Source organism: Podarcis erhardii (assembly GCF_964252035.2).
Source record: "Podarcis erhardii genome assembly, chromosome: Z".
Taxonomy (NCBI): Eukaryota; Metazoa; Chordata; class Lepidosauria; order Squamata; family Lacertidae; genus Podarcis; species Podarcis erhardii.
Genome location: NC_138504.1, coordinates 26,910,123 through 26,927,586, shown reverse-complemented (window position 1 = coordinate 26,927,586; position 17,464 = coordinate 26,910,123). Strand labels below are relative to the sequence as shown.

General features: G+C 43.1%; 1 protein-coding gene across 3 annotated transcripts in view; it reads left to right on the top strand.

The window, feature by feature from the left end:
* LOC309333595 (uncharacterized protein) overlaps window positions 1–14,140 on the top strand; it is a 67,987-nt gene extending 53,847 nt beyond the window's left edge. The window contains exons 4-6 of one of the 3 annotated variants that reach the window (XR_014152559.1): window positions 488–663; window positions 10,482–10,566; window positions 12,567–14,140. Coding sequence is in view for 1 of the 3 variants with exons in the window: in XM_081847328.1 (XP_081703454.1) it covers window positions 10,482–10,555 (74 nt within the window). In the remaining 2 variants the exon portion in view is untranslated. Of the gene's footprint in view, window positions 1–487; window positions 664–10,481; window positions 10,567–12,566 lie in introns of those variants that run through there. The other 2 variants (XM_081847328.1, XR_014152560.1) reach the window with 2 other exon arrangements.
* The last annotated feature ends 3,324 nt before the right edge of the window (window positions 14,141–17,464 follow it).

Below are 17,464 nucleotides of genomic sequence, written 5' to 3'. Positions count from 1 at the left end.
CTCAAGGTAGGGATTCTGGAGAAATTCAATTTAGTTCACATTTAAAGGCAACTCTGTGAAATTTGCACTTTCTGTGTGTGTGTGTGTGTGTGTGTGTGTGTGTGTGTCAAATTGTTATTAAACTTTATCTTTACATATAAATTCCAGATTCAAAATTTGTTATACATTTTTTTAAACGTTGCCTTTCCGCCTTTCTTTCCATGTTGTTCTTAATCCCATTTACATAGTGCATTCTAATAAGCATTTCACCTAAGACTTATTCTTCTATTTCATGTATTATCATTTTTCTTCCACTGCTCATATTTCAAATCCTGCTCACAATTTCATCTGATTATGGTATTTTTTTCAGATACCCCCAAAAGGGCTTCCATTTTTCCATGAATAGTCCATCATGTTGGTTTCTTATTTTTGCCATTAGTTTTGTCAGTTCTGCATGGTCCATTCGCTCAAAAATCCATCTTCTTTCATTGGTATTTTCTCTTTTCAGTTCTGTGTGTACAAGATTCTAGCCATTGGATGACTTCCTGCGAGGCAAAATGACAAGCACCATAGCCGCACCAAGCTCATGGGGACTGCCAGCACCAACAGGGTTCTCTGGCTGGTCCCCACACCGCCAACACTGCCACCGTGAGCATGGGGGAGCCAGGGGCGCCCAACGCAAAGGTAGAGAGGGCTGTGCGGAGCCCCCAACCCCCTCCTTCCCCCTCCTCCAGGACTGGAATTGCCCCAACGGCGATCCAGCAGAGCTTGGAGGTCTGGAGGCCAAGCTAAGCAGACAACATAGTGGAGGGCCCACCCCATCCAAACACTTACCAGCCTCCACTGCCACAGCCCCCACTGCAGCCATCAAGAGAGGGGACTGGGAGAACCAGGGAGGCCATGTAGAAGCGCACAGCCCATTCCAGACTTGGCACCCAACCAACCTCTCTGGTGACTGGCATGAGGGTAGTGGGCAGGAGCCCATCAAGGAACCGCGTAAAAGGTATTGCTGTGCGGGCCCTCCCCTGCCGGCAGAGGGGTGCCACTGTCGGTTGGAAACAGACACAGGAGCCAAAAAAAATATTTTCTTATACTTCATGTTGGTTATTTTGTATTTCTCATTCTCTTTTTGATGCAAAATAATTATTGAAGTTGACATTGTAAAGCCAACAAAATTTTTTTTACAAAAAAAATAAAATCTTAATTAAAAATATATATATATTTTTAAATACTTACTTATTTAACTCTCAAGAATTAAAATGGCGGCACCCATAAAGGAGCCCTGAACCAACACAGGACACTTCCTGGGACTGCCACTTCAGCCCTGACTTCCTCTACTTTTTTATTTTTTATTTCTCATTTTTAAAAATTAAATGGGCGGGGGGGAATCTCACAGATTTTTTTTTTCTCCCCCTGCCCTCCCATTATTATCACCACCTTAAAAAACCTTTTTATTCCACTTTATTGTTATTGCTATTGCTATTTTCCCTTTCCCCCTTTTTTCTCTTTAAAGAGTACACACACACATATATAATAAAACAAATAAGTAAATAATCATTTGTTTCCCTCTCAAAGGGGTTTTTTATATATTGTCATACCTCGGGACTTCCGGGTTGGCGCCACAGCCGAATGGCGGATTCCCTCCGAGCTCCGGAGGGAATCTGCTCGACAGGGGTCGGGTCCTGCTGCGCCGGTGACACGGGGACCCTCAAAAACCATGGGCGCGGAAGCCCGTGGACCTGGTGACTCGGTGGGCACCGTTTTGCGCCCCCCCGACCTGCGACGGAGCCTTTTTAAAGGCTGCGGAGCGGGGGACGGGAGTGGCGTGGTGCTGTGAGTCTTCTGCTTCCCCTGACGAGCGAAGCCACATGCCGTTCGACCGAGAGCACTGACTTTTTCCTATGAACATTTGGACTAAAAGCAACAACCCGTGAGTAATACGGAAATCGGACTTATAAAAGAAATTTTTTTTTGAATTTGGCACGACCGGGGAAGACCAAAGAGGAAGTCCGTCTCCCCAGTCTTGTAAACAATCTGAAGCAAGGACTATATATTTAAGGTCGAGAGAATATCTCCTTTTTAAATGGATTAAACTATTAATTGCACGAATTGACAGTATAAGTAAATGTGCTGGAGGATAAGAGCTAACTTTGAGAGCTAAAGTGCCTCCCCGAGACCCGGGAGCGATCAGTGAGAGGAGCCTGCTGAGGAGACATAGAAGACTTTGACAGCTGTCAAATTGGGGAAAAGTAGAGAACTTTGTTTCTGATGCCTTTGCTGGTTACATTTGTTACAATATAGTGAGAAATTGTTGAAAATAAAGAAGAATTGAAACAAGCTAACTGGACTTTGGGGCTGGAAGTGTAAGGAATACTTAATAACCAGAATCCCTCTAGAGGGGATTCAGGGACACTACAATAATGGAAATAGGTCGAAAAATAGTAGCTGATCTGGAAGAGGTTGCTTTTCTCGTGAGAAAATTGGTACAGCAGAGCCATGTTTTGTCTACAGCCCAGGCAGCTGAACAAGAAAAAGTGCAGAAAGAGATATTTGCTGAACAGGAGCATCAGGAAGGAGGGGCTGACATGTTGCAGAAGGCAAAAGGGAACCGGAGGCCTGTCAAGATGGATATAAAAGAAAAAGAGGACTGGATGATGAAAATTTGGTTTGAACTGAAGAAGGAAGAATGGAAAGTTTTCCCTTTGTGGAGAGCTGAAGAATTTGGGACATGTGGACTTATAAAGATTAAGAAACAAGTTTTGAGCTCCACCTTTAAATCTGGAGGCCCAGCCGGATGGAACATGGACATTTTTGGGATAGAGCCCTTCCGAGACTCGGTGGTTATTACAAAGGACATTCAAAAAAACCGGCAGAAAGGAACTGAGAGAGATTTAAGGGCTTTTGATGTGAGGAATCCAGGCTGATAGCATAAGGACAATTGGACAATGGTTTGGGGATTGAAACCGGGAAGGGGAGGGTGGGATCTGGAAATCCGAAGGGTGCACAAGTATGTTTTTGATTCTTTCTATTGTTTCTTTTTTTGTATTGCTATTAGTGTAAAAACGGGGAATTCGTGCAAGGGAAACAGGGTCGACCTTAGAAAAAGTCTTTAAGCATAATGATTAATGTATACAAGTTAAAATTTGATATATAAATTGAATTAGACATAATAACAAATTAGGGTTAAAAATTTAAGAACAAGAACTTGTTGAATAAATATCTGGATAAGGAATACAAGAAGGGGAGGTGAGGGGAAGTCGCAGAAAAGAAATTACTGAAAAAAAAGGATTGTTAAGGTTGACTGTTTTTCTTTTTTTTCGTTTTCTTTTTTCTTTTTTGTATCATCTGAAACTTCAATAAATATCATTTAAAAATAAATAAATATATATTGTCATACCTCGGGTTACAGACACTTCAGGTTGCGTTTTTTTGGGTTACAGACTGCCGAAACTGGTACTGGAACGGGTTACTTCTGGGTTTCGGCGGTTGCACATGCGCAGAAGTGCTAAATCGCACTTTGCACATGTGTAGAAGCGCCGAATCGCAACCCACGCGTCCACTGTACTTTTTTTTTTTTACTTTTATTATTTTATTACACACATACACATGCACACACACACACACGTTCAGATATCACCCCCTCAACTTCTTTAGTTCTTCTTTCAATTGATTTGGAGTGGGTGTTATGAGACACCTGTAACTCTGCAAGTTCCTCAGAATGAAGTGGTTGAGTGGGCATTTATGGAGTAAGGCAATCTTGCATGCCTCTTTTGACTGATAATTTTAATATATTTTTGTAAACCACTTATATGTTTGTGGTATATAAATTTTGTCAGATAAATGCCAGCATGGTTAAGAGCGGTGGACTCGTAATCTGGTGAACCGGGTTCGCGTCTCCGCTCCTCCACATGCAGCTGCTGGATTACCTTGGGCTAGTCACACTTCTTTGAAGTCTCTCAGCCTCATTCACCTCACAGAGTGTTTGTTGTGGGGGAGGAGGGGAAAGGAAATTGTTAGCCACTTTGAGACTCCTTCAGGTAGTGATAAAGCGGGATATCAAATCCAAACTCTTCTTCTTCTTCTACCTTCGGATCAGGCTGTATCTCTGAATGATTCCTTGAATGATTCCATACATTGGCCCCTTCCAACCACTGCCTTGCTCCTATAACAGTTCTGTGTCTCTGAAGCATTTGCCTGCAGGAGGATCAACTGCCCACCCCACCCCCACTGCCTGTCGAATCCCTGGATGAATCTGTGTTGGAGATACATGGACTCATGCAAAATACATGGAGTGTCCTCATTTCAGGCTAGGTCCTTCTTATTTTTCCACATTTGATGGGTGTGGTGGGGAGGACTGTAGGAATGAAATGCCTCCAGTGTTTTATGGAGGTCTTTTTTCTGGTGGGGGTGTTTAGGAAACACTGGCTTGATATGGGGTAGAGCAAAATCCACCTCCTGAGTTATCCAAAGGAATTCAAAGACCTTTATAGAAAGATTTCCAGATGGTGGGGTAAGGATGATGAGCAAGTTAGAACTACAGCAACCTAATAAAAACAGTTTTCTGGCCTACTATTTTTGATTTTATTTTTTTGCATCCCTGTGGATGGCAGCTTTAGATGTTTCTTCCTTCCAAACACTTGTTAATTCCTCATTATTTCCCCCTCCAACTGTTGTCATCACTAGCACTGTAGAGCCCCCTCCCACCTCCAGTGTGTGTTGACTGACAGCTTGATTCTTTCATCCCCAGAAGTGGTGATTTATCTTTTATTCATCTCTGCACATTAAGTGCCTGTCAGGCTGCCAAAGCATTCTCTGTCTCTTCCATACAGATTTATCATTGTTAAGGGAACTGTGGATTTAAAGGACATGACATAAGTACTACCATCACCAGTTGCTTGGAGATCAGCATTGGTTTTCACAGAGGTGTGGGGCACAGGCAACGTGTTCTCCCAGGCAAGTTCTTTGGAAAGAAGGGAAGACGGACCCTTTCATGTCTTATGTTTTGGGCTCCTCCAAGTTACCTGATTATTGTGCATTCACCCTGTGTCCAGTATTTACTGAGCATTTGTTTCTATTCGTTTTAGTGGGAGACTAAATGACAACAAGCAAATTGGAAGTGAAACATCAGAGATCATTTTGTTTGCAAGGGTTATTCCTGTTAGCGTTCAAGTCAGATAACAAAGGGTCTTGGTGTCAGGTGTTGTTTAGCAACCAGGCAGAGTGGTATGATGCTTGCTGAGGGAACATATACCCTGATTGGTTGTATCATTCTAGGAAGGTTTCCCCTGAGTAGTTGTCATATGTCTCCCTACTATGGACTAGGTCTGAACTGTAAAGAAAGACAAACCCTCTCTGTTTATTTCTTCTGAAATCATACACTGTTCTTGTTCAGTTTACTCAGTAAAGTATTATCCATTTATTTTCTCTCTGGATTCTGTGTGCATTATTCAGAGTCACATTCAAATGGCAGTTTATTCTGTTTTCACGAAGCCTCCCTAACTATTAATTTCTACATTACATTTCAGCTTTCACACAATGTAAAAGCCACATCTGGAACTAAAGTGGAATATAGCAAAAGTTTTGCACTCATTTCCATGTTATTAGCAAATGGATTTTTTCTGGAAGCAAATGACGTGGAAATGGGCACTAAACTTGCACTAAATTCCACTGTAAATCCAGAAGCTATTATGTTGTGTGAATGTTCAAGTATAATGCAGAACTTAACAGTTCGGGGAAAGTCATGAAAACAGAATAAACTTCCATGTGAATGCAGCCCAGGTTACTCCCAGAGGGCTAGATTCAGCTAAGTCAGGGCAGTCCAACTTTTCATACCAAGAGTACTTTGACACAGAACCTGCACACTGCATTGTCACAAGGGGGGTGGGAGTGAGGCCAAACTTTGACAACCCCCCGCCGCCGCCCTTGTGCTACCTTCCTAAAGCTGGCTAAGTGAGGCATTGAGCTTTGGGAAGGAGGCACAAGGTCCCTGGCAGGGTACTAGAACTCTCCCACCTCTTTCCCAAAGCTGAGAAAGTGCTACCTACCTAGGCTTTGGGAAGGAGGCAGGAGGACCCCGTCAGAGCCCTCATGCTTCACTCCTAAAGCTTGCAGTGCAAGAACTGGGGCGATGTCAGATGTTGTCAAGGGATGCCAAAAAAGGCCTCAAGGGCCACATAGTGAACCACTCTGAGCTAAGCAGTTCTGCTAGCAGGAGCCAGTGCAAGGGCTCCTTCCAGCACAATGGGGCTTTCTCCCCTCTCTTCTCCCTGAGCCCCAATTGCCCACCCCACCCCGGGTTGTGTGTGCATGGAGCATAGCTGTCAACCTTCCCTTTTTTCCCAGAAAATTCCCTTATTCCAGCGCCGTTTCCCGCTGCTTCCCGCTGATATCCTGGATTGTTAGATATCCCGTAGATTGTCCCCGGGACAGGTGAGGCTGCTGATCCCTTATTTTCAAATCTGAAAGTTGACAGCTATGGCATGGAGTACTCAAATAACAGTATGGAGGCGGGGAGAAAAGATGGTTCTGTTGGGCAAGCCGAAATGCTTGTGCTGATGGAATGTTTATTTTTGTTGTTGTTCTTGTTCTTGTTAATTCATTTTCAGCACAGTGTTGAATTCCTCCCAGGGCATTCATCCTGCGTTCATCCTGATTCCTTAATGGAATGTTTATATGCCTTCCCGTTAATCATTAATTCTTCCCACACTTTTCAATTCATTTCCCCATCACTTTCCAATCCACAAGAATATTTCTTTCTTTTTTAAAAGTGGATTTCTTGAACTAGGGCAACAGGCCACTTTAATCTACTTTAACCGTGCAAACTAAATTTCCAGCATGCCCTCCCTCCCCTGCAAGACACTGGCAGTTTGGAGGGACCCTTTCTTTGTTGCCAGGTGTTCTTTGGTGCATGAAAATAATATGGCCCATCTTGATTTGAACACATTTCCTTAATGGGAAGAAATGACTGGCTGTTGGGTGGCAGATTATTCTAACAGTGGCAACTATCTGATGGTAGTGAGTTAAGTGTGCTGTCGAGTGATGAAGTAAGACTGCAGGGACCCAGGTACAGAATCCCACTTGATTAGGGGTCCCGATTGGCAGCACAACTCAGGAGTAGCAAACTTTGCATACTTCAGATGTTCCTGGGCAGATTACAGCACCCATCATTCCTGGCCAGCTGGAGCATGCTGGGAGGGGCTGGAGCTGGAGCCCACACCTTCACTCATCTTTACACATATTTACTCAGAAATAAATTCAGTAGGATTGAAAGGAAACGAGCACAGGACTGCTGTCTAGAATAGATCATCCTGGAACAGTTGCTTTCTTAGCCTAACATACATAAAGGAATTGTTGTTGGAATAAGATGAGCAGAGGAAAGCCATGTATGTTCTTTGAGTTCCTTTGAGGAATAGTGGGATATAAATGCAATTTTGAATTTGCATTGCTGATTATTTTTATTATGTAGTGCTGTAGACATGACAGGGGGTGACCAGCCCCTACAGGAGCCAACTCCTAGAGGTTGTGGGGGCGTCGGCCCCCACAATAAAATATTTGAGGGAGCTGGCCCCCGCAAAGTTGGTGTGCATTCCCATTCACATAGTTTGTGTGTACTGCATCATGTGATCGATTATGTGGGGTGGAACTTGCCTGGGCCCCCACAATATTTTATTCAAGTTGGCACCCCTACCTGCCCCCCTTAAGCTTTCAGTTATCTAGCTATCTAATCTATCTATCTCCCCAAGCTTCTTTTGTGTCTGGAAGTAGATGGAAAAGGGCATAGTCTATACTGTTGTTTGATGTACCTTTTGCTCCTGCCTCCAGTGTTTTGGCTAATCAGTGGAATAAGTGGCAGCCTGGGTTGTTTTTAGTGTCATATAAAGTTAAACTTTTGTTTAATATTTAATGCATTTTATTTTGTTGCTACTTTTAAAATATTTTATTTACAGTACTGCCCTTCAGCAATGCTTCTGGGGTGGTTTCACAAAAACACAATTCAACTCAAACTAAAACATAATAAATTACAGAACGTTAAAATGACTGTAAACATCTTAGGCTCCTGGTGTTTATGCTTGAGCTGCACTGCTATGATTCCCTCTCCACAAAAATTCTGGCTAGGAGCCTGAGAAAAAGTATACATGAAAGATTAATCTTACAACTCATTGGTGTCTCAGGCCAGGGATGGGGGAGGCAATGGCATCATCCTAGAAACAAGGATGGACAAGAGTGTCAGTGGTGTGGTTAAAGGGGGGGTCTGGGACAGCAGCAGCGCACTGAGCTTGTGGGGCCACCACTGCCATCCTGGGGTTTCAACAACCGTGATCCGCCCCATCCTCATTTCAATGAATGTAGAGCTTCTGGGAGGACACCACCACCTCCATCCTCAGGAGGTGCCACTCATTAATAAAACAAAAAACAAGTATGCATAACAAATAAGGTAAAGGTAAAGGGACCCCTGACCATTAGGGCCAGTCGCAGACGACTCTGGCATTGCAGCGTTCATCTCGCTTTATTGGCTGAGGGAGCCAGCGTACAGCTTCCAGGTCATGTGGCCAGCATGATTAAGCCACTTCTGGCGAACCAGAGCAGCGCACGGAAACGCCGTTTACCTTCCCGCCGGAGCGGTACCTATTTATCTACTTGCACTGCATGCTTTCGAACTGCTAGGTTGGCAGGAGCAGGGACCGAGCAATGGGAGCTCACCCCATTGCGGGGATTTGAACTGCCAACCTTCTGATCGGCAAGCCCTAGGCTCAGTGGTTTAGACCACAGCACCACCTGCGTATGCATAACAAGTACATTTGCATAAATCTGCTTACCTTGCACCACCTATTTGGCTTCTTCAGGTCATGGGGAAAGGTTGATTGCTAAGTTGGCAAAGCCTCAACCATTCTACTCCCTATACCCATAATTGCTGGATATCCTGCAAAGCTGCCAACTCAGCCACCCTCTCGCCTTCAGCTTCCTTAGATTTAATCAGCCCATGTACTTTTATGCATTTTTCAGGCTGAAGAAACTTTTTTTTTTAAGTGAAAGCTGCATTCCTTAGGAGAATCAATTATGTACCTCAAATAGTGTTGCCATTTTCAAACAGTGAAGATCAGGACAGAAAAGTTGAGGGTTTTTTTGCCCAAAGTTGTTTGACATGGGGGTTGACATACATCCGGATTTCCCCAGACATTTTGCTGATTTCTACCCGGAAACTGCTACCAACTGCAATGTTCCAGATGTGTCCAGAAGATTCTGGACATATGGCAACCCTACCTTAAAATATAATTATAATGGTGCAGATGAGGAGTTGTGAACCACAGCTCAATTGAAGAGCATCTGTCTGGCATGCTGAAGGACACAGGTTCATTCCTTGGTGTCACCAGACAGGGCTGGGAAAAACTTCTGCCTAGAACCCAGGGGAGAAGCTGCCTGTGATGAACTAGATGGACCAGTGGCCTGACTCAGTACAAGGAAGCTTCCTATGCTCCTGTGAGAGCTGTGGCTGGCTCAGGCAGTATTGCTACACAAATTTAGCATAGACTCGTATGACTCACCAAGCAAAGGCAGTCCTATCACAATATAGGGCAGCACACCAAAGATTCTGTAAACATGCTCTATTTTACCTCCTGCTTGAGACAGGGCAGCTGCAGGAGAGGCCGGTCCATTTGGGAAATGGGGCGCTGTCCCACCATCCTCCATTTGCCCTCAGCCAGCCCCTCCTGTCTGCCTTCTTCCTTACAACCAGTCCAGGAAATGACTGGGGCTGCTATCATCCTCCTCCTTAGTCTCATTAGTGTTGTCATTGTAAAACTCAGCAGGAAAGAAGAGGAAGATGGGGACATTGTGCCTGTCCTTGACTCCACTGGCTGTTAGACTCCCTGCCTCCAGCAACACTAGGTCTCTAATGTACACCAGTGGTCAGCTCCCAGGCAGGCTGCATGGTTGGTGGCTCTGGTGTTCAGCTTCATTGTGCACAAACCTGGTTGGTTTTGTTTAGCTTTCCACTCACCCTTTTGATCCAGAAGGACTGTTTAAGAGCCTACTTCAAATGGTGCAAAATGACAACATTGGGGCTGCTCTTACCTGCCCTGAAATATGACATTCCTCTGCGGTAGCACAGCCTCTCCTTCCCCTAAACTGGAAGTCTGGGGAAGAGAAGCCAGGTGCAGCAGCTGGGCTTTGGATAAGCTGCTAAGCCAGGTGTGGGGAACCTAGCAGGTAAGTAAGAGGCAATATCAACATTCAAGCGCACATTTCAGCCAAGCAAAAACACTAGAGAAGGGTACAAAGCAGGGCTGGTGAGGGATGTGGCCAGAGAGAGCCCAGAGGGTCAGATAGAGAGGCTTGGAGGGCCGCATTTGGGACCCAGGCCCAAGTTTTCTATCCCTGTGTTAAGAGATGGCACTTGAACTGCTGTTTAACTTTATATGTATGCAAAAAGCAGGCAGCCAAAGCTGGATGGGGATTGGTTTCTATTCTTCTGAACCCTCTGCACTCTCTTTTATGCTTCCCAGGAGTGAACGCTCTTCATTCAGGAAGGACTGACTTTGAATTGCAGAGCTCCAGATACTCTGTGGTTTGGGACTGATGTAAAGTAGGGTAAGGCCTCAGTTGCATTATCTCCTTAATTACTGTACAGAGGGGGGGGGAGAGAGAAGGAGAGGTGGGGGCTTTTTGTCTGGCAATTCTTTCTGAACTAGTGGTAACAATCAGATCTTCAGCTCAAATTATTAAACTGGGAAGTCACACAGTAAGAATTGTCATATTGTAGTCTATGGTTACAAATACCTTCGGGGCCCTTTGCAGCCAGCAAACTCTGAGCTGTATTTTATTGACAGGTTAGAGCCACACATCTAATTTTACCTTCCGCACAATCAAACCAAGAGGGAAAGAGGTTGCATTTGAAGCCTGAGATCTTGTGGGGAGATCTGAACTTTTTTCAGTCTTCCCTATCTTTCCCTATCTAAATTTTGATAGTTTGTTGCTTCAGATTTTGGGGGTTTCATTTTTGCATGCCATTTGAGATTGTAAGTAGGAGGAAATTTTTAGTAGACGGAGAGATGTGAGTTTCAGCAAGGCACAAAGTCCTGCATATTGGATACATTCAAAATTCAAATGTAAGGGAAAAGGGAATTATTGCTATTACTTAATTGCTTCCTCCCAAAGAAGCCTAAAGTACAGGTGGCAACCATTTTAGGCACATCCAAATGACTCATGATTGCTGATGTATGGGTCCTTTTAGACCCAGAGGAGGAAAGATTGGGGGCAGAATGGGGCAGGGTGCATTTTTACATGCTCCACTGACATGCAGGGGGCAGGGAGCAGAACCTGCACAACATGGTTGCTACCTCTAGAGTCACTTTAGAATAATAGTTCCCAAATTATTTTGGAATCGCCCCCTTGGTTCCATAAACTTAGCCCAGTGCTCTCTACCATAGCCCATAAAAAGCATTGTTCAGAATAGAGGTTTGCACAACCCACTAAGGAAGATAATAACACAATAAAACTGAAAACAATAACAATTAATTGCAATTTTTTTCCAAAGTCCAATTAAAGCCATTTTGTTTGAACTCCAGTTAAAACTAAAAATCACACAGCTTCTAGCACAGTGTATTTACTACAAGGTGCTACAACTGACAGAAAAATCATTAAGTGGACCACTAAGACCAACAGCAATTTTCAAGCGGTCCCATGTTTGGGAACCACTTATACAAAGCAAGGTTACTTACTTTGTAGGCCCAGAAGAACTTTTGCTGCTGGGCAACTGATAAATGGAATGAATGAATGAATGAATGAATGAGCTCTCTTCTAGTGCAGTGAGTGCAACAGGCTTTTAAACCCCCTTTAAAGGAGAGCTAGACAATACATAGACCAGGGGTTGTCAACCTGGTCCCTACCATAGCTGTCAACCTTCCCGTTTTTTGCGGGAAATTCTCTTATTTCAGCGCCATTTTCCGCTGCTTCCCACTGCTATCGCAGATTATTAGATATCCCGTAGACTGTCTCCGGGACAGGTGAGGCTGCTGATCCGTTATTTTCAAATCCAAAAGTTGACAGCTATGCTGCTGATCCCTTATTTTCGAGGCTGCTGATCCCTTATTTTCAAATCTGAAAGTTGACAGCTATGGTCCCTACCACCCATTATTGGGTGTTTCAGGATTCTAGGTGGGCAGTAGGGGGTGCTATGTCACAACCTGAATCCTCCTTCCATCAAGCACTGGTGGGCGGTAAGGAAATTTTACCGTCAAGAAAGATGCATTAGTGGGCGGGCGGTAGGTTTAAAAAGCTTGACTACCCCTGACATAGACAGACAGGTCTATTCATGGCTATTAGCAAGGGTAGCTAAACTGAATCTCCAAATCCACTGTGTGGAACAAAATGATGAACTAGGCAGACCTTTGATCTGATCCAACAGGGCTCAGCTTATCTTTTTAAGCCTTTGGAAGGTCACTTTGGGTAAGGGGCCCAAATCAGCATCAATGTATAGAGTGCCTCTGGGCATATCAAGATAGTGGGTGGCTAAGGTCTTACGGTTACAGCACTTTGCACCATGCACAGCTGTCTTGTAAAAAAAGTTTATTTGCTTTCTTAATGAAAAGGTTTTAAAAGGAGAGGAAAGGACAGGAGAACTGGGTCCCAGAAGAAAAGACATGGTTTGCTAGGAACGCCAGAAGATTCTAATAAAAACAAAAATGGGAACAGAAATTGCCAATGCTTGCCTATTCATCCCATGTCTCCACCCCCATCGTTCAGCCTGAACACTGAGGTCTATCTCCGAGGGCCTTCTGGCGGTTCCCTCACTGTGAGATGTCAGGTTACAGGGAACCAGGCAGAGGGCCTTCTCAGTAGTGGCACCTGCCCTGTGGAACGCCTTCCTGTCAGATGTCAAGGAAATAAACAACTATCTGGCTTTTAGAAGACATATGAAGGTAGCCCTGTTTAGGGAAGTTTTTAATGTTTGATGTTTTATCGTGTTTTTAATATTTTGTTGGGAGCCACCCAGAGTGGCTGGGGAAACCCAACCAGATGGGCGGGGTATAAATAATACGTTGTTGTTGTTGTTGTTGTTGTTGTTGTTGTTCTTCTTCTTCTTCTTCTTCTTCTTCTTCTTCTTCTTCTTCTTCATTCCAGAAGGGAAATCAGTCCAGTGATTATGATCAGAGTTCACCATTGTTGTTGTTTTCAGAGTGTAAACAATATGTAAATGGTGCTCCCCTCCATTTGTATTGTGTTTCCTCTGCATTGAAATGAATGGGGTGAAATGACGTAACATCAACGTGATTTCCATAGTTAATTACATAAACTACATACACCACATCAGACAGAGAGATGTATAATGTTGTTTTTGGCAGAAAACAAAATGCAGTGAAATAGAAACAGTGCAGTGTGCAATGAATACAGGACAAAACAGAAAATGACGCCATCTTACATACATAGAGCTTGGGGGCCCCAGACCACTCCTGAACAGCATCCTTGGTTTGTGCCCTCTTGGTGATTCCCCATTGTCACTTTTTTAAAAAAGAAAAGAAAATTGTCCCTGCTGATGACATTGCTGTTAGCAGTCAAGAATAAAGATTGGCAAGGAGGTATTGCCATTGCCTGCGGTCCAGCAAGTGTCAAGGCAGGAGAGCACTGTCAGTCTGTAGAGAACAAATGGATCCTGTAGTAGAGCCTTATGACAGCATACGTGCAAAAGAAACACGTTTGCTCCTTCTCTGTGTTAATGAAGAGAAAGCGAGAGATTGATGGATTGCAGCCTGCTAAGGAATGCTCAGGTTATATTATAGCTATTGATCCCCATAAATAAACATGTAAGACCAAGCAACAAATCATATAAGTTTTCATACAATATTGTGCAGTGTTCATGAGGAGACTCTCAATTTCACTGTTTATTGATTATTTGGATGTGCTCATCTTTCTTTCTTTTTGATTATTAGAATAATTTCTATGCCTCTTTTCATTTGCCTGCTTTTGATGGGGCTACAGTTCTTCTGAAGGAGTAGGTGCATAGCTTGGGGGTCCTTCTGGGTCCTTTGCTGTCACTTGAGGCTTAAGTGGTCTTGGTGGTGCAGAGTGCCTCCCACATTCAGTCACTGTTTGCTGCTGACACAAGAATGGAAAACCGAAGGCAGGCTCTTGATTTCAGCAAGAAAAGCTTCTGCATGCTCCTGATTTCCGCAAGAACAGTATATACTGCTACACTGCCTTATCTTGATTTGTAATCAAGCATTCTCTAATAACAAAGATTAATCTGTTCAAACTGTTTCACTGACAGAATTTGCATCTCTCTTTTCTTCTCTCTCCTACTGACACCTGGTTAGAAACAATAGTGCAGGTTGTGAGCACTTGTTTGGCAAATTTCAAACTGGAAACCAGCTAAGCATCTTTTACAGAAATGTGATGGTTTTTGATAGACGTCCAATGTAATTGTAGTAACGTTATTGTTTAGCTCCAAGCCGAAAGGAACCTAAATTCCCGGTTGCAGGCGCAAATAAGGAAGCGTGCAAAGTAATATAGTTTTCATATTAAACAACAACAACAACAAAATCAGCAACGGCAGAAGAAGAGGAAGAAAAAAAACTTACTCAGAATAAAGTAGACACTGAAAAACATAATGAACAATATTCTCTTTAAACATTTTACAGAACACACAAAAACACTGTTCTGGGGGTAAAAAGGCTGAGGGCATTACCTTAAATCTTAATTCTGTAATGGCATTCCTATGTGAAGCTAAGGCAATGAGTTCTCATAACGTCGCATGATGCAGCCTGGAAAATCTTGGAGTACAAATAATTAACATATGAGTCTAAGTCTGTGCAATCTATATATTGCACTAATCATTAGTTAGGAGCAACGTTGGAGAACCATGACAATGCCTGGATAAAATATGGAGAAATGGATACAGGGTTGCGGGGGTATGTAGACACCTCTTAACTTTTAGTGTACAAAGGTAAGAGTAATCCCTGTTGCCTCTAGTGCTGCCCACCATTGGCATGCAAGCCCCATAAGTTGCCCCCCCCCCATAACTGGTGTTATGATAGAGAATGTAGGAGATAGCATGTTCCATAGCATCTAGTTATAGGTTCTGGCCTGACCATTAGATAGAGTGAGACAGTTGCCTTAGGCAGGTAATGCTGGGTGTCAGGAAAGGGCAGTGAATGCTCATTTATTTCATGTATTGCTATTGTATTTCTACTGCCAGGGTAAAAGGCTCCTGGGATTTGCTGTCTTGGGTGCCAAAAGAAATACCAGTTGCTGGTAATTGAGTGCTGTTGTGCTCGTATCCTGCTTGTGAGCTTCCCATATAGGAAACTGGTTGCCACCTGTGGGAACAGGATGCTGGACTAGATGGGATACTTTGTCTGGTCCAGCAATGCTCCTCTTAAACTTTTAAAAGGGGCAGAAATATGTATTTTTATTTATATATCTCTATATCTCCATGTATCTCTCTGTGTGTGTCTTTCGCTAAAACAAGCCCAATTATCACACTGAGCAAAAGTGAAAACGAGCTGCTTGTTTCAACTTAGCCCTAATCAGACTCAAAATATACTGAGGGCATCATGCAAGAGAGAGAGAGAGAGAGAGAGAAACCATTAACTGTAATCAAGATCTAAATAAGGGATGGCACCATAATTAGTAGATCAAATAAGGATTAATGGTATTTAATCTCCACTGCTCTACTTGTTTTCTTTGAAGAAGTCCATCTCTCTTGCACAGTAAATAATCTTCAGACCTCTATGGCCAACAAGAACAAACTACTATGCTGAGATACTGCCCAGATGATATAATGTTTTCCTCTTCCTTACCAAACGGTTGATCCATGAGAAATTATTTATCACCCTCCTGCCTAGCATGGAACTGGTTCAGAGTAAATTGGAAATGGTGTTGAGCTTTTAAATGTTTTAAGTTGCCACACAATCTGACACTGGGTCTGTGTACCTGAAGGCATCTATCATTGTAGATTACTTTCCATATAGACAAGGACAGGGAAATAAGTTTCCTTACAGTATATAATTTAGAAGGAAAGGAGGGAACAATCTGGTCTATGTTGGTATTACAATCCTGGTAAAATAAAACCCACAGCTTGAGAATTCTTAATCATTCCGTGGGAAATTGCTCTGTGATCATTCTTAAAGCTCACTGGAGAATAAGTTGATTTTGTGGTCAAATCACAGGTCCAAAGTCTGTGCTGAATGTACACTGCAGTTTTCAAGCACATTCAAAGCGCACACATCCCAAATCCTGGGAACTGTATTATTATTATTATTATTAACATTTGTATAATGCCCTTCATCCAAAGATCATGGAACAGTTCACACCATAAAAATACAAAATGAAAATACAAAATACATACATAAAACAAAAACAAATCAATAACCCCTGTCCTCCAAATACATTTTAAAGAGTGTTAATAAGCCAAAGGCCTGGTTGAAGAGGAATGTTTTCACTTGGCATATATGTAATGAAGGTGCCAAGTGAGCCTCCCTGGGGAGAGCATTCCATGAACAGGGAACAATTGCAAATAAAGACCCCTTTCTTGTGTTGCCACCCTTCAGACTTCTCACAGAGGGCCTCTAATGATTGCAGGGTCTGAATCAGTGGATATGGAAAGAGGTGGTCCTTGAGGTATTGCAATCCTGAGCCGTTTAAGGCTTTATAGGTAAGAACCAGTGCTTTGAATTGTGCCTGGAAAGTTTGTTTTTAAGGGTCATGGGAATTGTAGCTCTGGAAGGGGCAAAGTATAGTTCCCATTCTTACTCTTACTCTTATTTCAGGGAGGGGAAATGTGCTTTGACTGTCCTTTAAAGCTATAGTGTATATGCAGCCTAGGTTGAACATGATAATGATAGGCCTGTCTTGCAGTCCAATCTTACACAGGATTGTTTAGAAAGTTGGATCCCTAATGATTATATAAGGGGCACCACCAGCCACTTGGTGGTGCAATTCCATGGCCTTAGCTTAGGTGCTACATCATGTCTAGTTCTATCTTGTCATTTTGTTGTCTTGGAAATGTTCTTATAAAGAACAGATCGGTGTTGGAGGCTTGTGCTGACAGTTTAACTGGCAGATCTCTTAATAGAGCATTTTATTCTAAGACAGTATTACAGATAATTTTGTTCAAAAGAGCTTAATTCCAAGTAAGCATGCATAGGGTTGCAACATATTACAGGAAATTGGGGTGTTGGGTTGGGGAACCAAATTGTACTGAAAACAGCTGGATGGAGGATGCTTGCATGTCCCGTCTTGTCTTGCCATGGGTGAATTCAGGCTCCAATCATCAATAACTAGTTAAATTCTCCACATCGTTTCCAGCTTCAACATTTATAGGGAGAACGATTCATTTCACCAGTCTAACTCCTTGGCCCAGTTCAGGCATGAAACCTGAACAAACTTTGTACCCATATGCATAGTCCCCTCCTCAGAAATGTTCCATACAAATCAGGAAACTATAGCTACCAGATGTGGAACAAGCCATGATGATAGGTGAGGTCCCTGT